The 20,705-nt window shown below is 48.5% G+C and overlaps 1 protein-coding gene across 1 annotated transcript; it reads right to left on the bottom strand.

Annotated features, from left to right (window-relative positions):
• Window positions 1-317: 317 nt before the first annotated feature.
• On the bottom strand, window positions 318-19,875 carry MTARC2 (mitochondrial amidoxime reducing component 2). The gene is made up of 8 exons (XM_040985706.1): window positions 19,562-19,875; window positions 14,532-14,705; window positions 14,016-14,178; window positions 13,381-13,521; window positions 4,258-4,319; window positions 4,098-4,169; window positions 2,771-2,923; window positions 318-1,172 (listed from the first exon to the last, which is right to left on the bottom strand). The coding sequence occupies exons 1-7, from the start codon at window positions 19,846-19,848 to the stop codon at window positions 2,800-2,802; spliced, it is 1,023 nt and encodes a 340-aa protein (XP_040841640.1). The 5' UTR covers window positions 19,849-19,875; the 3' UTR covers window positions 318-1,172; window positions 2,771-2,799.
• Between the last annotated feature and the right edge of the window lie 830 nt (window positions 19,876-20,705).

Below are 20,705 nucleotides of genomic sequence, written 5' to 3'. Positions count from 1 at the left end.
ACTGAGGTTAAATTCAATTCAAGAATCTAATGAAGGAAAAATGGAGACAGAGCAGTTGCCACAAGTTTCTGGACTGCCACTGGCCATCATGGTTATCGCACCTCACACTGGCCACCTGGAACCCACAGTTCGGAGTGTTTCCCCAGCTCTCCTGCTCCCCAGCCCCCCAGCACAGCCCGTGATGCTTGTGGGGTCAACCTGGCTGTGTGGAGGCAATGAAAAGGGGCCAGGAAAAACGCATCGACAGCCGCTGAAGTACCAGAATAAAATGAGCAATGCCCCAGGTTCATGATAATAAATACCAAAGAGAAGATGGGACTGAGACTCACTTTATTAATGCAGAAACCACAAAGAATTACAAGTGGGTTCATTCACTTATATAGCAGTTCAGTGAGAAATTTTGCTCATCATAGTAAAATATTTATTTTGTTACAAAAATTATTTGCACCTAAAAATATTTGTGCCTTCTTCCCCCGCCCCACTTTAACTCTTAAAATGTTATTCTTTTAAAAACTGTTTTCTTCTTGATCAGACTTGGAATTCCAAGGGGATATATCTGGCAGTTAAACACAAACAAATTACTTTCATACAGTAGAACCAAATCCAAGGGCAAGGTCTAAAATGATTTCTATACCGAAGTGCTGCCCTCATAACACACTGGTATAGGGCCAAAAACACAGGTGTGAAAGGTCTATGGGGCAGAATAGCCATGTGAAACCAGTTAATAGACACTTACAGGAATGTTAACAAGTAAGGCACATGAGGAAAGCGACTTACTGTTTTCCATTTCTCCTCAAACAGAATAATACCTAATCAAATGTTGGCATTTGAAAAAAAATTCAGCTACTTTTTGACTGGTTCCTCAATCTTTCTTTGTTCATAAACACAAAAGTTAGGGGTGAGAAAAGCATAGTGGCTATCGTAAAACTCAACATCACTTTATCAACAATGTCATTTATTTTATAAGCCTTTATTCCAGAAAATTTATATCTCTTTATGTACCCCAAACAGACTTGATGCTTCCTTTACATTAACTCTAAGCATACCAAACTCTGAAAAGTCATAAATCAAGATTCGTTTCCAGGAAGAAGATGGTCCAAGTCAGGTTAACAAAGACTTGCCCAAGTATTGCTGCTGTTCAAATCCTCCTCGTTGCTTCCTGGGGCTGAAACCTGAATAAATAACAAACATCTCTCATTCCTTGGTTATTTATTCCATTGGTCATAAATAATTCAACACCCACAGAACAGTCACTTACGGAGGTTAAAATACCAGCAAGATCAACTATGTTGTGTCCCCGAATGACCTTAATGGGAAAAAGCTGCCTGTATAGGCTGGATTCAAGCAAGGGTGCTGCATCCAGGTCTCATGGGAGTGCAGGCAGGAGCAACCCTTGTGAATATTGCTAGTGAAGGACTAACCACATACGCCCATACCCCAAGGATCTGCAACTCTACTGCTGGGAATCCAACTTACAGGAAATCTCTCTCCATTTTAAAGAGCTGTGCCTACAAAGCTGTATACTTTATTATTTACAACAAAATTCTATGTAGGCCAAAGTATCAAACACTAAAACAATGATGTTTCAAGTAACATCAGTGATGCAATGTAATATTATGAAGCTTTCAAAAATGGTGCTGGAATAGATTGGGTAGTTATGGAAGTACGCTTAATACATGTACACACTGACACACATGTATAATAGGTCTGTATGTATCATGTGAATATACATGTTTGTGAGGCTGCTTTTCCAAGTTTATGGAAAATGGAATTAAAAGGTAAGTTTATTTTTACACAAAAAAAATTTGAAAATCCAGGCAGTTTGTTCCTAGCATGCATTTCTCACAAACTTTTGAAGACCCTTCATATATCACATAAATCAGAACTCCTCATCACACACACACAAACTCAGCCAGAATAAATGTAATTGTTTTCTTTGCTCCACTTTTCTAAGTACCTTGCTATAGTGAATGTGTACTGCATTTAGAATGAAACACATAAACAATTGTATATTGAAATTGTAACTGAATACATAATCCCAGTGGGCTTGGCATGAATATTCACTGCTTGTTTTACGGCTTTGAAGGAATTTCATGTTTTAAAAAGGTCCTCTAGCTACAGAAATCATGGTGGGTTCACCCTGAAACAGACGTGCAACATTGCTGCTATTACAAATTACACAAGAAGGGCATCCCTCCATGACGCTGGAGCAAGGGTTAGGCAGGGCTCTAGTGGGACTAATTCATCAGCATTTTATAATTGAACAGGAGTGCCCACTGAGGCAGCCCAGTGGCTAAAGTCCTTACTTTGCATGCGCTGGGATCTCATATGAGATCTGGTTCTAATCCCAGCAGCATGATGGGACCCAGCGTGGTGACTAGTGCTTAAGGTCCTCGCCTTCCACACCAGGGATCCCATGTGGTTGCCAGTTCTAATCCTGGCAGCGCCACTTTCCATCCAGCTCCCTGCTTGTGGCCTGGGAAAGCAGTCGAGGACAGCCCAAAGCCTTGGGATCCTGCACCCTCATAGGAGACCCAGAAGAGCTCCTGGCTCCTGGCTTTGGATTGGCTCAGCTCCAGCTGTTGTGCTCGCTTGGGGAGTGAATCATCGGACAGTGGATCTTCCTCTCTGTCTCTCCTCCTCTCTATATCTGCCTTTCAATGAAATTAAATAAATCTTTTTTTTTAAAGCAGCATGATGTATAAAGCATCACACACACACAGAAACATGGAATGACTTCAAGTTGCTGTGTCTTCAACACAAAGCTGACCTTATGCCAAGTATCCAGAGAAGATGTTACTACACCATCCGATACACGGGGTCCCCTACTTGTAGGTTTCCTATTTTTTCCACGGAATAATACATTCCAAAAAGTGGGGATGTCTTGTATAGGTGATGCTCAGAGGGCTCACACAGACGGTAGCTGCAAGAAACAAAACATCCCCATCAGCCACGGCAAAGCGCAGTCTAAGTGCCCACAACGAAACACCAGCTTCCATTCTTCCATCTCATCCCATGTCTCTTTCCTAAGCTCTTTCTCGGATGTTCACAGAGAAACCTGTGGATAGTTGCAGAAGTCGCAAATAATCTTGCTTTTTCTGAAAGTACCCTGAAAATCCAAGCAAGTTTTTCATGGCTCTAGTTTGAGGCCAAAGAGAAAGCAATTGCAGGTGTTAATACGTAAAAAAGAAATTTGGATGAGCAGCTTCAACGCTGCAATTCATTGAAACGATTGTTTATGGAATCTCAAGATGGAACTACGCTGAATCCTCCGGCCCCTTGGAGCATTTAGTGCATTGAAGCTCTGCTCTCAGTTCCCTTGAAGTTTTAAGTCCAAAGCTGAGTTTTGTTGACAAGCAAAAATTAAGACAGAGATACAATCAGCAAGTGGTTCTAAATGACAGATTAGTGGGTTTTTGCTGCATCTTAAAAATGAAAACACAAAACAAAATAGTACATCTGAAGTCTTCGTGAAATAACTTAAACCCATTGGAAGCCAACATCAAAGAAGAGGAAATGGAGACAAAATACAATACAGCTCCAAAAAAATGTTCATGTAGTCTTAAAAAACACATTCTTCATTGAGAATCGAAGTCGGTCAGACTTCTTTACATAGCAAAACAGTTCAAAAGAAAAAAAAAATCCTGGCACAAAAGCAGCTCCTGGGCATACAAACTTTGACAATTTATTACAAGCCACTGTTTTCCAATATTTCATGGTATCATTTCAATTATTCTCAGTTTCCTTGATGTTGATTCTAATCAAGCAACTTGAGAAACATAAGCATAACTGAAATTTGTGAGGCTTTTTGAAGTGCACATGTAAGCATTATTAAAAATTGATATTAGAGATAGTAAAATTTCAACATGGAGTCCATACAAGTAAAAATGTATCAAAATATGAGACAATGCATTTAGAAGGAAAAAAAACACAAGCTCTCTTGCATCAGCCAAAGACACAGTCAGCCAGAAGGCAGAGTCAAAGGTGCTAGGAGAGAAATGCCACGTGCACCTTGCAGCAGACACAGCACCCAAGCCTGTAAGTTGAGCTCAGATGGGAATCCTATCATTAACACACTGGCTACTTTGGTGTTCTACCTCTTCAGGGTTTCCAGGGGCTCCTTCCTGTCAATGACTCCTGTATCTGGGTCCACTGTGGTCATGATGCACCTGTCACAAAAGAACCAAGAGTTAGGTGATGGTGGAGAAGAAATAGGCCTACCGGGCCCTGGAGGACAAATCTGTTGAGTAGCCTTACCTGGGGCAAGCCAACACCTTTCTCATTTCTACTCCTCCGATTAAGAGTTCATCCCAGGTGTCCTAGAAGAAAAAAGAAAGCTGCCTTTTAAAACCAGACTTCCTTGGAGTCTGTATTGGTTGGCTGGTGCTATGAAAGCAGCAGGGGGAAGCAACACAGGAAGACACCAAAAGTGGTCTCCCAAAGGAGGGCAACGAGTGGGTGCGTCCAGGCTCCCCTGCTCGACTCATCAGCCCAGAGGCTCTACGGTTGCACAACAAGGGTGACTTATAGGATGCAGTTTGTCATGGTTATCATAATCAACCAGAGACTTAGTTACTGACGTACTGTGGGGGATGTATAGGTCACAAGACAAGCCCACTGACCCTCTAAAGTTACAGTGGAAGCCAAGTTCAAGCGCAAGGCTCTTTGATGGGTGGATTATCACCAGTTATAATCTGAGTTGGTCTCCCAGAACTCATGGGTTGGAGACTTTAATCCCCATCCATACACAGTAACGATGTTGGAGATGAGGCCTCTGAGAGGGGGCTATGTCAGGAGGGCTCCACTGCACAGATGGACTCACCTACTTGGGGATTAATCGGTTAAACAGGCTTCAGGGCAGGGCTCTGCCAGCAGAACAAGCTCCCATGGGCACACGGAGTTCTGTCTCTTGCCCTGCTTGCAGTGTGATGATCCCTCTGCCTCAAGGCTCTACACTATTCCCAGGAATTGCATCTCCATCTTGGACATCCAGAACCCTGAGCTGTGCCTCTATTTGTCCTAAGTGCATCCGACCCCACAGTCTGTTAGGATAATAGAAAACAGGTGAAGACATCACCCCAGGAAAGTCAGTCTGGCACTCTCTGGTCACGGCTCCTTCTGTTTATTCACTCACAGAGGTACAAGCATGCACCCACAGTTGTCCTCCAGGCTGCAAGGGGGATGGACTCCCCCTCCCCTTGTGGACACGGAAATCCCAGGATGCTGAAAGGCATAGGACATCTGTATGTTTTCCTGCATGTGCTAAGTCAGAGCTGGACTAGTTACAGAACCAACACAATGCAGGTGCTCTATGCGAAGTGTTTACTTTGCATTCTTGAGAGAATGACTGGGTGGAGGTGTCCACACATGTTCCAATGGCCGTAGACCACTTCCACCATTTCCAGTCTTCTCTGAATTGGGCAGGTGCAAAACTCACAGAGAGCTGAGTCCAACTGCACACAGATATGAACACCATGAACGACCCTTATTTATGATGAATCATGTGATTTGATAGGCAGACATTCTCCCATCCACATCCACACACATACGTGGAGGAGCTAGCAGCTAGTTATAGGGGAGGTAAAATATTGTCTCTACTTTTTTGGTATTTTTCAGCTAGACTTGAGAATTGAGTTGGCATCAGAGCAATCAACAGGGGGAGATGCATGCAAAATGTATGTAATGTAAGGTTTAATACAGCATGGGAGCCTTCATAATGAGATGAAGACCCAAAGACATGATTAGAATTGGACGCTGATACGTCACATTGGTTCCAGATAGCAAACTTGAAAGACGGGGCAAGACAGAGGCGCCTGGGCACACAGCTGACTGAGCAGAGGCATGCCAGCAGCACAAGGGACATTTTAACAAGGTTTGTTAGTACTGCTTTCCCTTGCTCTCAGATTCCTGGGCATGATGGCAAGGAGGACTCCTCGCCCGGGCACTGGGAAAGCCTCTTTCCTGCGGGGACCTCAGCTCCCATGTGTCAGGAAAAGGAAGGTAGGTCAGGGAGAGCCTCTTGCAACTGTTGTGGTTCTAGCACCCTTAACTCAAAATGATGAGCATGCCTCAACGCCGTGTATCAGACAGCTTTCAGCACCCGTGGGAGCTTCTTCTGCAGAGAAAGGTTTCTGGCAGCTTGGAGTCTCATCCCTCAGAATGGCATGTAGTGAAGGCTAGCCTCGACGGAGAAGGTGTGGAGCGACCGACAGGAGGGGAGCCAGGAAGTAGACAGAACCTAGTCTCATCTCTGCATATAATTAATTAACTAATCCAACTTTCTGGCAAGAACTCCCTCCTGAGGCCACACTGCCGATTACCTCGGACACCACGAGATCAATTCTCCGTCAACGACCCGTCAGTCTCTAACATGAGAACTTTAGTGTTTAAGCACCAGCGTGAGTTTGGGGAGCCAAATTCTACTCCAGCCTTGACACTGTATCAATAATTGTATGGACGCGTTTCACCACCGGAGGGCGCTGTGGCCTCAGGAATGGGGCCCACCGGCCTGAGTGACGCCTGGAGTTCCTACACTTCATTCTCTCCCTTTCCTCAGTTTGGTCATTTCAAAGCCACATGCGGAAGGGAAGTCTGTCGGGTTGTAAAAAGGCTACAGGTCCTCCTCTTGATGACATCAGAAAAGCCACCTGTGTTCCTTAACCTTAAGGTGCCCTGGCTTGTCTGTGCCGATTTGATGTTTGCACTGCAGGCTCATTCCTTCATACTAATGACAAGTTCAGGGCCAGGAGCTGCATTCCCACTCCTGCCTCCCCAGCAGGGAACCCTCAGCGGAGATCTAGCAAATGTACAAAAGATTCTCCACTTCCAAAACTCCAGACACCACCCACCTGCTGTGGCCACAGCTGTGGACGGAGATCAAGGGGTCTCAGTAGACGCCCTGGGTCTGCAACAAGCAGTGCACTGATGAACAGTGGAACCTCGGTAATAGGCAGGGTCGTCGCATGCAACCAGCGAGTCCGCCCAGCCAGCCTGCTCCAGTGCGTTGGAGTGACACGGATGCAGACAGGTGCCCTGAGCGCGTGTCACCACCCGAGGGCGCTGCGGCCCTCGGAGTGGGAGCTCAGAGTCGGCAGGAGTGGGCAGGCGCTCGGGGCGGCAGGTGCTCGGGGTGGGCAGGTGATCAGGGTGGGCAGGTGCTCAGGGTGGGCAGGTGCCGGGGTCAGCAGGGCATGTACTCGGGGTGGCCAGGGCAGGTGCTGGGGTCAGCAGGTGCTGGGGTCGGCAGGCGCTTGGAGTGGGCAGGGCAGGCGTTCGGGGTGGGCAGGCGTTCAGGGTGGCAGGCGTTCAGGGTGGGCAGGCACTGGGGTGGACAGGTGCTCGGGGTGGTCAGGCACTCAGGGCAGGGCAGGCGCTCCGGGCTCAACCCCTGCTCACCCCCAGTGAAGAATAAGTCAGTTTTAGAAGGCCACATTCCGAGGTCTGAAAACGGCAGTCAAGTTTCTAGCTCAGCAAGACTGAAATTATATGCTCCCGCTCTTAAACCTCAGGACCCCTACTAAGCTAGCAAACTGGATTCCTCAGAACCCAGCGCTCCCAAACCACAGTGCTGCTGTGACTACTTTTTACAATGTTAGGCCCTACACAGAATAATTCCTCTCATCCTAGTCTGCTCTTCGTCCCCTACCTTCGGTAGGCAGCGTTATTTGCTGCACAAAAATACTCAGCTAATGAAGTTTCAATATCATCCTAGATGGCAGAGGGAAATAATACATTGCCAATTACTGAAAAGTAAATGAATACTATATGAAATTTAAATTTCCATTTGGGAAAAAAAAAAGGTTCAGGGGCTTTCCTAAACAAAGAAACAACAACTCAGGCAGTGAGCACTGCTCATGCTGGGAGCCACCTGCCACAGGCCCCCAGAACACTCAGAAACAAGCAAGGGAAGCAGTGCTGGGACAGGCTTTCCAGCCAAGCTTCCGGGGATCAGCCACTATTGAACTCCTTCACGTCCCCGTGTCTCTTGTCAGCTCGCCCATCCATTCTGGGTTCCAACTCTTGATGTAAGCCGCCTTCTCACTCTTCAGCCTCAGGATTCCTTCCTGGTTTAGGGGGCCTTTCGTGCACCACTGACAGTAGGATGTGCCAAACCATCTGTCTGCGTGGCTATGTACTTACAGCTCACAGGCTCCTCGTAGTACTGTTTGTCATAAGTGATATTATTGCTTATAGTAAATGTCTATTTTCTTCTGTTTCCTTATTTACTCTATCTGTATGAAAAGCCTTATAATCCAGCCTACTTAAAAATTATTTCAGTCGGGGTTGCTGAGATGGCTTCATTGGCTAATCCTCTGCCTGCAAGTGCCAGCATTCCCAGCTAGTTTGTGTCCCAGCTGCTCCTCTTCCCAGCCAGCTCTCTGTTTATGGCCGGGGAAAGCAGTGGAAGATGGCCCAAGTCCTTAGGTCCCTGCACCCAAGTGGCTCCTGGCTTTGGATCAGCTCAGCTCTGGCTGTTGCAACCATGTGGGGAGTGAACCAGCAGATAGAATATCTGTATCTTTCCTCATCTCTGTAACTCTGCCTTTCCAATTAAAATAAATAAATCTCTTTTTTAAAAAGCATTCTTATCTAAGCAACTTTTCAGGTTCTTTCTGAAACCGAAATCCAAGAAATGAGAGTGTTCAGTGTTGACACTCCCTGAAGACTGCGTTGGCCACCACTGAGGGCTGGCCCTTCCTCCAAGGCCAGTGGCAAGCCCCAGCCTGTGACCTGTGCTCTGATGTAAATCAGGAGCCCTCATGACCCCTTTTGGAGTTCAGTAATTTGTCATACGACTCCAAGAGCTGGGAAAGTGCCGTGTTATTACTGGATTATCGGGAACATCCCAATGAGAGATGCAGGGGGCCAGGTATGGGCTGGGACTACACAGGTCCTCTGCGTGCTGCCAGTTCCAAGCCCTCTGGACCCCATCTGCATGCTCCCACAGATGCTCCATTCAAAGCCATGGTGGAGGAACCCGCTGGCCTTTTGGAGACTAAACTCTCACCAGCCCCTTTTCCTTGCCTGGGGTCCAATAGCAGACTCAGAATCTAGAAGACCTAGAAATAGGGGGCCAGCGTCCTCGTGGTGCAGTGGATTAAGTCACCACCTGAGATGTCAACATTCCATCTGAGCACCTGTTTGAGTCCCAGCTGCACCACTTCCAATTCAGCTCCCTGCTAGTGTACCTGGGTAGAAGATACCCCCAAGTATTTGGGTTCCTGCCCCCTACAACGGCAATCTGAATGAAGCTCCTGGCCCAGTCATTTGAGGGAGTGAATGAGTGGCTGGAGGATCTTTCCCCATCTCTCCCTCTCTGAGTACAACTCTGCATTTCAAATAAACACAGAAATCTGCAAATGCATGCTCCTTAATGTCCTGTTCCAAAATAAAACCATTCTCCCCCTGAAGAAAACCCAGGGCATCACTTCTACATTCGGACCCAGCTCCGATCAAACAAGTCCTCAGCACCTCTGACCCCTCTCCCCGGCAGCTGACAGGTCCCAGCTCTGAGCTTTCTCACAGCTCCATCACTGCAAGCACAACTGGAGGAGTACTTCCAAAACACACTGCCAGCGTTTTGCTGCTTCGGGAACCCATGAGGACAGGGAGCTGTTCTGAGGCCAGGACAGGGGCTGGTTTCCCAAGCACCTACATAAAACCCTGACTCAACCCAAGTCAGGTCAGCGGGGACAAAAGTGTCTGATGATGATCTGCCAAAATTTCATTTTTCAACAGCTGCAAAGGAAGAACCCAGTTCACACTGCCAGTGAGGCTGGCTGGGGCTCTGACCACAGCTGCCTGGCCTCACATCTCCCTCTCCAGAAGTTTCTTAGGGAAACACTTGTGCAATGACTGATAACACATGGCAGGGCGGGTCAGGGAAATGTTTCTAGAAGCATCTCCATGATTCTTACCTATTGTGGATTAAGAACAAGACATCCCTCTGCCGACCCCAATCTCACTCCCCAAAAAAAGTCATTTGGCTTAGCAGGACAGAGAGCAAACCTCCAGAAACACTGCCTCCCCCATAGCTCTCAGTGACAAAGCTGAGCACCACTGGGTGGTTGTGTTATTTTCAACTTGATAGCTCTTCATTCCCAGCCCTCAAACCCACCCACTGGCCCAAAGACAGAAGCTTTTTAAAACCATGCTTAATGTTTTGAGTTACCTGGAGAAAGTGCAAAGTACTCCAGGTCACTGAAAAGTAAATGTTTCGCAACAGATCTTCCTATTGCTCTACAGTTTTGCAATAAAGAGAGGTCTGGATTTTGTACTATGCTGAGGTTGGCTAATTTCTTATTAGTCTATTAACTATTTAAAGCATTATTCTTTTACTTTAATATTTCATAGAGCCCCACTAATGGAAAAGGATCCTAGTTCATTATGGCACTAGGAAGAGGGGCCACTGCATCAGGTCCTTAACTCCTGGGCCCCCCTGATTCCACACAGAGGACAGTAAGACACTGATACTTCATAGCAAGGGTCCTTTCTAGAATGTGCATGACCAGGTGACCCCTTCAGAAAAGCAAGAGTGATCTTATTCACCACTTCTATGAGTCCTTCACAATGCAGGAATAAAACAAATAGATTTACCAGTATAAATTTCCATAGCAGTTTTATATTTAAGGGGGGGGGAAAGGCAATACTTAGATTCCCTAAGAGCAGGATTAGGCATGCCTTGCTTGATCTGAGGTTAAGTTATAGGGCAAATTTTTAACCAGCTGCCACAGTATCTTTTCTTCTTATTGTCTCAACTCAAGATTTTATCTAGTCTAGCCTAACAGGTAAAAGATGTCATTGACAGCACACAAATTGCATATGGGAGTTGGTTTGAGTCCCAGCTGCTCTACTTCTGATCCATCTCCCTACTGATACGTCTGAAAAGCAGTGGAGGAGGGCCCACGTGCTTGGGCCCCTGAAGCCATTTCAAGAGACCCAGAGCAAGCTCCTGGGCCCTGGCTTCATCTGTCACTCTGTATGAGAGATGACCCTGGCCATTCAGTGTGGCACTGGCTTCTCTGCCCCAGGCTCTGCTGACCCTCCATGCCTGTCCTAGGCCCTTGCAGCAAGGCACCAAGACGGCCATGCTGGAGGCATCCACTGGGAATTTGCTGGATGAATGCAAATCTTAATTACTTCCTTGTTTGGATTCATTCCCACTTCCTCAACACCCACAGTATCAAATCCAAACTCCTGCCACCAGCCAACTGTGGGCCCAGCCCCTGCCTGTCACCTCTCTTTTGCCCACAGTTACTCTGAAGTAACTCCCAGGCACTGCTGTGTGTCATAGCCCCATGTGCTTGTGGGCCTGGCAGCAGCTGCCTCTGTAATTGCCTTCATGCCCCTCTACCACCCTGATCTATAGTGGTACCCCTTTTCCAGACAGATTTAGGCTTTTTTCTTCTTTTTCAAGGAATATTTTAAGGGAATTACTACTTGGGAAAAAAATGTTTATACTTGAAAGACAAGGAGAGAGAGCTTCCATGTATTGGTTTACTCCCTGCATGCCTGCAAAAGTTAGAGTTGGCCCAGGCAAAAGCCAGAAGGCTGACATTCAACCCAGGTCTCCCACACAGGCGGCAGGGATCCAGATACTTGAGCCATCACCTAGTTACCTGGGAAGCTAGAATGGGAAGCAGAGGCAGGACTTGAACCCAGGCCCTGTGATATGGAATGTGGGTGTCTCAAGCAGTGACTGAGCACCTGTCCTGGGGAATCTCTACTCCCGGGCATCACTGTTGTCCTCTGAGAGTGTCCACTGCAGCACTCCTCACATTGCACTGCCAGTCTTGGGGCCTGAGACCATCCAAGCCCACTGAAACCTTAACCACACCTTCAGGTGGGTGGCACAAGAATCCTAACTGGCTAAGAGATGACTAATGGGAAACGTTTTACCCATAGGTTCCTGCCCAACATGGAGGGCTCAGGGAAGGCTTGAAATCCCAAGAGCCTTCCTCAAACCTTTGGTGGCTCTCCCTCTCTCCCTTCAACAGTCACCCATCTCCCAGCACTCTCCTGGGAGGTGCTTCCTCCCTCCCTTTTCTTTTTACATTCTCCTGGTCACTTTGCAAGTAAAACTTCTCTGTTTGCCACCAATGCCTGGGTTTTTGTTTTGTTTTGTTTTGTTTTTTATATTAAGCTGGGGAAAGAACCCACCAAGCTTTTCTGGCAACAAGGCCATGCCTCTCCCATGGAAAATCCGAATGGGCAGGGACCCTATTTCCCATTTCTATAACCAAGGCTCCAGACAATTTTCCTGGCCCATAGTAAGTGATCAATATATTGTAATGAACACATTTAAAGAGGATGTGGAAAAACTAGATCATGAATGACAAGATGACTTCAATAAGTAGATAACTTCTTGATTAAAAAAGAATTCTCAAATAACATGGAGAGCCTACCTGTACAAGGACTTGCAGCAGACTCTAAGCAAAGGTCCAGCCCCAACAGCGTCCACTGGCCAATAAGGAAAAGTTTTACTCATGCAAACATGTGACCCTCCCAGGGTGCAGTAAGAACTAAGAGGGTATTTGAGAACCTGAGGTTCCTCAGGATGAACCTCTTGGTGTCTGCACACAGGAATCCTGCCAACTCCACAGAGTTGCCAGTGTGCGGTCCTGGTGCCACATGTACATGCTAGACAAGGCCTTACAGAAACGGCAGGTTCCTCCAGACTTCATGCTGTGTCTGTGATCCATGTGAAATAATTGAATTTATGTGATGGAGCTGATTGGTTTGGTGCCTAGCACCCAGGAAAACCCCAGCAGTTGGTGCTTCTCACTGTCATGTCCAGTGCTTATGGAGCCACCCCCACTACCTGGCACCCCTACCCTGTTTGATTTGCCTGTGCTGTGTTTCAACACCAAGCAACCTCAGCCCAGTGGAGTTCATGTCCTGATGTACTCTTTTTTCCCATCACTAGCTTCTGATGTGGTCATCCCATCCCTGAGAGGAAGTTATGGAGTCCGTCAGCAGAGCCCTAAGGCCACAGCAAGCTACAATCCAGCAGGTGCATACAGGGCATTTCCTATATACTCTGGGCCTCCACTGTGGGGCCTGGGGCTTCTAGGAGCCTCAGCTCCTTGAAGACACCCACAGGGAACAGGGACATGACCCTAGCCTGTATCTCCATTTCTGCCCTTCTTCCCCAAGCTGTGAGTATGTGCTCCACTCTCAGACTTGTGCGCTTTGGGGATGCAAGGCATTAGAAGGCGAGCAGTGGCAACCCTTTCCCCCAAGGCCAAGGTGAGGTGAAAGAGGCAGCAATAAATCCACAGCCTCACCAGACTAAAAAGAGTCTGGAGGATGTGGTCAGCGTGTCCTTACCCCCTTGGGCAGCAGACCACGTACAACTCACAAAAGCAAGGAGTCACTTACCTCCTCAAAAGCTTCACAGCCTTTCACCACGATGTTTGGCCTGAATTGCTCCATTTTGATTTTCTTCTCCAGCCTGGTATTCAAATCTGCTAGGGAGGCTTCCGAGAGGATCATGAGTGGGCAGCAGTCTGGATAGGCCACCTGTACCCAAAACACAGCACCATCAGGCCTCAGCATCCCAGGAAACTGCCTGGAACACTTGCAAAGTTAACCAGGTCCATACACAAAGCCACCTCGGCAAAGATGACAGGCATGGCCAGGCAAAAGAGGAGGCAGTGGGCATGGAAATGGCCGGTGCTGCGGCACATCTCCTGTGCAAGCCCAGGAACAGGGCAGCAGCCTGGACCAGCCCTCCTCCCCCCATGAGACCTCCTCTCCAATGCAGGGAAAGGTCCCCCATCAATCAGCCACACCCTCATGGTCAACGTTTTCAATAACACCCATTGGCTCTACATTTACTAGGCGCCTGCCCCACACTGGCACTGTTCTCATTGGAGGAGCAGCAAGGAAGCCTGCAGAGAAAGGTCCCGGACCCTCATAGAACTTGGGGTCCAACAGAGGATCTCCACGGGTACAGAAGGATGCTGAGAGGCAGCCGGCAGCTGAGAGGAGCAGGGGCAGACTCCACAGCTCACCTGGTATTTCGGTACAGGCACAGGGAAGAGGTTCTTTGATGCTCTTCCTTTCATTTTCGTATCAAACTGGACCAACCTGTATGGTTCACTTTTCAGGAAGCTGGTGAACCACTGAGCCACCTCATCGCCACAGTCTCTGCCTTGGATGTCCATACCAAATATTCTGGAAGGGTCACAGGAGAACACCCAGTTACTCTCATCAGCACATTGAGTGGTGGCATCAAAGATGGCACAGCTAACTGTCCTGCTGAGGTGGCCCAAAGGTCATCGCTGGGCAGGAGCAGAGACAGGGAAGCTGCAGATCTTAACCTGATTCAAACAAACCCTAGGTACCCATGAAGTAAATCTCTGCATCAACCACTCACACCCCAGCACTCGCCCAATCCCAAACCAGACCACACCTCTCGTAAATGTTACACTTTCAACATCTGCTGAACAAACAGAGCAGAAGGCAGGAAGGAGCCTGCAGGGAAGTGGAGTCTCTTGCAGTTCCCTGATTGCCCCCAGCCAGAGCACCTGCAGTCATGGAGGGTGTTCATGGAAGGCGGCTTGCTGGGTAACACGAGCTGCTCCATGCCTGGAGCATTGAAGATCAGGCAGTTTTTCTCATAGGTGATGGAGACCAGCACAAGGCGAGGCTCCTGCCGGGCGGTAATCGTGTGTCCATCCTCCTTAATCACCAGCCAGAACCTGTGGAGAAGCGAACAAGGGGACACTCAGAAAGTCCTTCTGCACCTTCTGTAGAGTCCTCCTCAAAAGCCCCTCCTGCCTCCACAGGGACCCAGCACCTTTTTCTAGATTATTGTCAAAGTATGGCCAAATCATTTAGATGTGTAAATTGGTGTCCCCCACAAAGGAATCTGTTTGATACAAACAGCCCTGGCCAGAAAGTCTAGCCCAGGCATAAACATGTACAGATTTGAAGAAAAAAGAAGGAAGGAAGGAAGGGAGAAAAGGAAGGAAGGAAGGAAGGAAGGAAGGAAGGAAGGAAGGAAGGAAGGAAGGAAGGAAGGAAGAAAGAAAGAAAGAAAGAAAGAAAGAAAGAAAGAAAGAAAGAAAGAAAGAAAGAAAGAAAGAAAGAAAGAAAGAAAGAAAGAAAGAAAGAAAGAAAGAAAGAAAAGAAAAGAAGACTGTGATGAGCCTCTCCTCACGATGAAGCAAGCAGGTGGCTTATTCTATTTGGGGCTGTGCTTTGGCCAGAAACCTCTTTGTGGGCAGCTAAATGTGTCTCTCATCCCCTGGGGAAGGAAAATACCTCCCAGGTCTTTTTGTTGTGAAGCCAAAAAAGATGGACCAAAGCTAGGGGTCCATGTGGACTGGACCACCACCCCCGCCAAAGCTCTTGTTGTGTTGCACCAGCAGGTGAATGCAGGCTGGCCTCTGCTCTCTGTTTACCTCGCTGTGCAGGTCCTGTGTCAGCAAACTTTCCCCTACGTACAACATCTGGTGTGGACAACAAAGATCTGTGGCATCACGTGTCAACTAAATTCCAGACTTCCTATTGCCATGGTGGGAGCTGAGGAGTGGCCTGGTCAATCGTGCTCTTATTTACAGCCTAGCGTAGATTTGGGATGCACTGTATGAATGATCCAGTTGCTAAAAAAGGTATTCTTCTCCTAGGGAAAACTGGTCTTAAAAATCACGATTTCAGATAGAAAAATGGAACCTGAAGACAAGCAGAGCGGGAGAACTCTGTGAGCAACCATGGAAAAACTAAGCCTTCCCAAGTGTGGGCAGGATCAAGAAGGGCAACCCCTTCTAGAATGACAGGCAGTGCCTCCAAGGGGGGAATTCAAACCATGACAGTGGCCAGAAGCACGTGCCTGTGGCAACCCAGTGACAGCATCTAATACAGGGTGCAGGGAGCTCAATCTCTGCCCTTCCCTGACCCTGGCACATGGACCCTGCTTGCCACAAGAATCCATTCCCTGTGTCGACTGAACTATTGCTTCCCTGCAGCCAATCCAGCAGACAATGCTCCGCTAGCTGGTGTTTGTGTCGTGTAAGAATGTGATCATGTGGAAGCATGTTGGGAGTTGTCTTGGCTACCTCCTTCCCAGGACCTGGCCATGCTGGCCAGCAACATATGCCTGCTGTTCTGAGGAAGACAACTCCCCCCCCACCCCCCCAGGTCTTTGTATCCAACAATAATCTGCTCCACTCATCCTTGCGACAAGTTTTATAATTTAGCGATTTCTGCCTATTTTATTGAGATTCCATCCCCGTGGGGCTCAGCCCTCATCCTTGAGTACAGAGATCGGGTTGATCCTGTGCCCACAGTTTGAGTGTGTCTCCTAAATTGCCCGGTTTGGAAAAATAATCCCCAAATTCTTATGTTCATGATGCTTGGAGGTGAAACCTGTGTCACGTGAGCAGGGACCCCACATGCAGGAGCTGATCAATCCTTCCATGGATGAATGGATTATCAAAAGAGTCGCTGTATCATTAAAGCAAGCTCTCTCAAACACACCCACTCTGTCTCACCACATGGTGCTGGCTGGCATGTTATAATGCAGCAAGAAGCTCTCCTCAGACCTCAGCACCATGTTCGTGAACTTCCCAGTCTCCAGACTATGGGCCAAAGAAACCTCTGCTCTTTATAAATTAGCACATCTCCACCAGTTAACCTCACCAAAGCCTGTACCTCTCATGCCAACATGCCCAATCCCCAGACAAGATTTCTGATGAGTCATGCACGCAACCAAAACACAGCCAAACAGGACATCTCAGTTGCACGTCATTCCAGACAGCCAGTGCCTCTCTGGACTGAGCTTTCTGATCCCTCATCCAACCTTCCCTGTGGCTCACACTGCTGCCCTCCGCTGCAGCTTGTACAGGGGGAACTGCCGCAGTGAACAGTGGGAAGTGGTGGCTGGGGTTTCCTGCTACTCAGTGCAATCAAACAGGCAAGCAGGGCCTTGCAGACAGTTCAATGTGGGGATAGGACAAAAACAAGGCTGCCATCTGTAGCATGCCCTCACCAGCTGGTAACTCTGTCACCTCAGCGTTACTATTTTTCACCCCTTGCAAACACATCATGCCCACTGAGTGGAAAATTAGCTCTGTTCTACCAGATCTGAAGAAAAGACAGATCAGGCATGTGGATTCTTTTCATGACCAAGTTATCCCACTCTAGTCTGTAATATTAAACATGTGCATCTGGATTTGACAAGTAAGATGTGAACATGCAGAGTGTGGGAGCCCAGGGTGCCCCAAAAGCAATTGGGCCTCAGTGGCCAGCAGCAAGGGGGTGGCACAATCCGTGACATGACAATCTCATTTTTCATGCTACATGTAGGCCAGGGGAGTAGGAGGAACTGAGCTTCTAAGTGGAGAAAGCAGAAATCCTTACCTACCCACCCCCATGCACAGGGAGTGGGGAGGGACAGGAAGAAGAAATGATGGCACGGGATAATATCCCGAGAGACTTGCTTCAGTTTTAGCTTCCAAAGAGGTTTGGAGAGATGTAAGTGATCAGATGTAAGCCAACATGGCTGCTAGGAAGACCAGGGACTTGAAGAATCAGCAAAGGCAGCCATACCCACCCAGAATCTGCACGTGACAGCCCATGCAACCTTTGGGGTGACTGAAGTGCTCAGCCAAGCTCAAGTGCAAATATGCAGAGAGCTTGGAGCAAAATACCTCCAGAACACAGAGGGACAGTGTACTTACAGAAGACAAGCTCAGCTGCTTTGCATCTCCCAGAAACACACACTGAGGGATTGAGTCCTTGTACACTTTAGGAATATGTGTAACGGAGCTCTAGCATCCTCAGGTGGAAATAACAGCAACCAATAGGCAGAACACATTCCAAAGTTTGCTTTCAAATATCAATGATCTTTCACTTTTAAAATAATCTAGGTGAAAAGGGAGTCTTAGGGATTACCAAGTTTAACTTCTTACAAAGTTAAATAACTTGGTCAAAGGTCCCCTACATAATCCTCCTATGTTTCCATCACTCACTGGTTTCAAAGAACCAGTGTGAGAGCAATGTTCATCCAGGTCTGAGTTCAAATCTCTCCAGCACATATTGGTTTTGTGAGCTGGGATGAGATACACAGCCTTCATTATACTGTTTCCTTCTCTGCAAGATGAAGGTAACAGTATCCACCCCATGAGACTGTCAGGTTTTAGTTATTGCACCCTAGGATCTCACAGTCTGTTACATATTAAGCACTGGGTAAGTATTAGCTTCACTGCATTTCTTGCTACTCTAGTCTCTACCTGCTCTCCAGCATCCTCTTCAAAGATGCTCACAGAAGCAGGAAAGCACAGGCAAGGATGCAGATGGTCTCTCCAATGTAGTGATGGCCACAGCAAGGCAGCCAATTGCAGAGTGGGAAGGCAGCCACTATCCTGGTAACCAGAGGAATTATGGTAAGGACTGGAAAACTACGAAATAGCTGCTCTTCTTCACCAGAGGGAGGAAGCAGGACACGGCCATTTTCTCTGGTTGTGCATCATGGGAATCCACTTCTCTGGCTTTGGAGGGTTTCTAGGATTGCCACACAGGAAGTCCTTCTAGCAATAAGCAGGCTTTTCAAGTCCTCCATACTGAATAAACTCTAACCATCATTGCGAAGTGGTCTCAGACAAAACCCTGAATTGCATGCAACGTTAGAATCGTCTGTCAGCATAGACAAGTTGACCTCCCTCTTGGTGACTGAGTCAGCTGTCCCTGGAAATCAGTTTTACTAACCTCTCCAGGATTAGAAATCTGGGATAGGGAAGGGGGGAAGGAACTCTCCCATGACATTTATGGTCTGTATGTGCAACACTTCTCTACAGCAAGCAATGCTTCCGAGCACAACGGGAGCCTACACTGTCCAAAAGGCTGTCAGGGTGTCCATGTGCCGAGCAGGGACACGAGGCACAGGTGGCTTTCTGCTAGCAGAGTCCTCGAATGATCAACTCGCACATCTCCCTCCTCCCACACCTAAATTATTCCAGCCACATAAAAAGCATCTTCCTCCTAAATTTGCAATGTTCATATACTATCTAGGGCCCTAACTAGACGAGAATTTTGCTCATGGGTGCCTCACTGAGAGGCCACAGTGCCATTGGGAGAAAGGGGCGCACTACTCCTTGATAGCAAGTGTTATTCCCACTGTGGGGGCCAAGAGCTTGCTCTTAATCTGCTCGGTATTCATTCCAGCAGATCAACTCTCACAGCACAGTTCCCAGATTTGAAGTAATAGGAGGAACCAGCCCCAACAAGACCAAAATCTTCGAACACTAAGATTTTGCTTCTTTGTTTCTGTGCCTCTGCCATTGTGCTTTATACTTAGAGTCCTAAACATCACAGATAACAGAAGACTTGGAGATAAGCACCTCCTGTTCCAAGGACTAAATCTACAAGGGTGGGGCTGGCCTCTGCCGACTTGTCCAAATCCTATTCAGATATCAACTTGACTCCCAGCTAAAGGATCAAAGGTCCAACCTTCAATCCTGAAAGAACAGGTGGAGTGAAAATTCCACCCTTCTTTCCCAACATACAAGCTCCACCTCCAGCATGTCCGCTTGCCACGCGCCCAGCTGGACTGTACCTGTCCCGCAGGTGGCCGCTGCGCAGCCCCATGAGCGTGCATTCCGCCGCATTCACCGCCACCCCTTTGCAGGACTTGACCGGGTAGATCCACAACTGTGCAACGGTGCCCACCTGCTGCAGCCGCCGGCGCCGCCTGGGACGCGCGTGGCGCCAGGCCACGGCCCCCAGTGCCACCGCGGCCAGGCCAAGGGCGGCGACCCCGAGCCACTTCGATCGGGACTGCGCCGGCAGGAGCGGTGTGGGGAGTCCGAGGCGAGCGAGCGGAGAGGAGCTTGCAGTGCCCATGGCAGAGCGAGATCCTGGGCGCAGACGCGGCAGCGACTAGGCCGAGGAATACCAGGCAGGCGATCAAGGACCTAGGCGGGAGGAGCCAATCTGGGCTCCAGCCTCGGCCCCTTCCTCCCCTTCCCGGCCGCGAAGGGGATTGGCTGCCCGGAGGAAGGCAGGGCCTGGAATCGGTGCCAAGGGCCAAGAGCTCAAGTGGAGGGTGAGGCCGAGCGGCTGGTAGGGGGCAAGTAGGCAAAGTTCTCAGGGCCCCAAAGTGACAAACAGGCTAATTTTGGGGTGTTCACTTCGGCCCAGCCCCCTCCTCCTGCTCTGCGAGGAGTTACCGAAGTAACGCGAGCTTCCCCCACCCGCCTCTCCTGCAGCCTTCTCTGCTAACAGAAGTTCTTTGTAGCTGGAATCAGGGCGCCCCAGTGCGTGAAGGAGGTGCTGTCCTCGGCCAGTGGCTGTGGGACCTGCAGAACTCTGGACGCGCACTCACCCCGGGTAAGCCCCTGCAGGAGGAGCGGGGGAACCACACAAAACTCTGGCTCTGCTTATTCAGCACGATCCCAAAGCACGAAGAGGGCGCCGCCCGAGCAAGGTCAAAGCCTAGGAGAATTTGCTCCTTCTGGCCAGCGTCCAACAATAGGTCCCTGACCCTCCGTTCCTAGAGCAGCGGGCAGAAAGGACTTAAAATGGCGACTCCTCTGTCCTGGTGGCTGGGGATGTGTCCATTTCCTACACTGCTCTGGGTCAAGGGATTCCCTCGGAATGCAATCCTCCGGGAGCACAAAGGGCTCCCCTGCTGCTCTCCGCGGGAGGGCAGCAGTCCCGTCACGTCGCTCTCCACCCTGGTTAAGCAGACGCCCTCTCTG

Source organism: Ochotona curzoniae, unplaced genomic scaffold (genome assembly GCF_017591425.1).
Source record: "Ochotona curzoniae isolate NIBS_2020 unplaced genomic scaffold, NIBS_Ocur_1.0 contig_430, whole genome shotgun sequence".
Lineage (NCBI taxonomy): Eukaryota > Metazoa > Chordata > Mammalia > Lagomorpha > Ochotonidae > Ochotona > Ochotona curzoniae.
The sequence above is the reverse complement of the archived record's forward strand: the minus strand, read 5'-3'. Positions and strand labels throughout refer to the sequence as shown.

Bases quoted from the DNA above. Each gene is read 5' to 3' on its own strand.
- MTARC2 (XM_040985706.1), bottom strand. From the start codon at position 19,848: ATGGGCACTGCAAGCTCCTCTCCGCTCGCTCGCCTCGGACTCCCCACA. The intron at 4,320-13,380 runs GTAAGTGACTCC...TTTTTCTTCTAG, and splicing joins GCTGTGAAGCTTTTGAGGAG to GACACCTGGGATGAACTCTT. The intron at 2,924-4,097 runs GTAGAACACCAA...TGTTTCTTGCAG, and splicing joins CCCCTGGAAACCCTGAAGAG to CTACCGTCTGTGTGAGCCCT.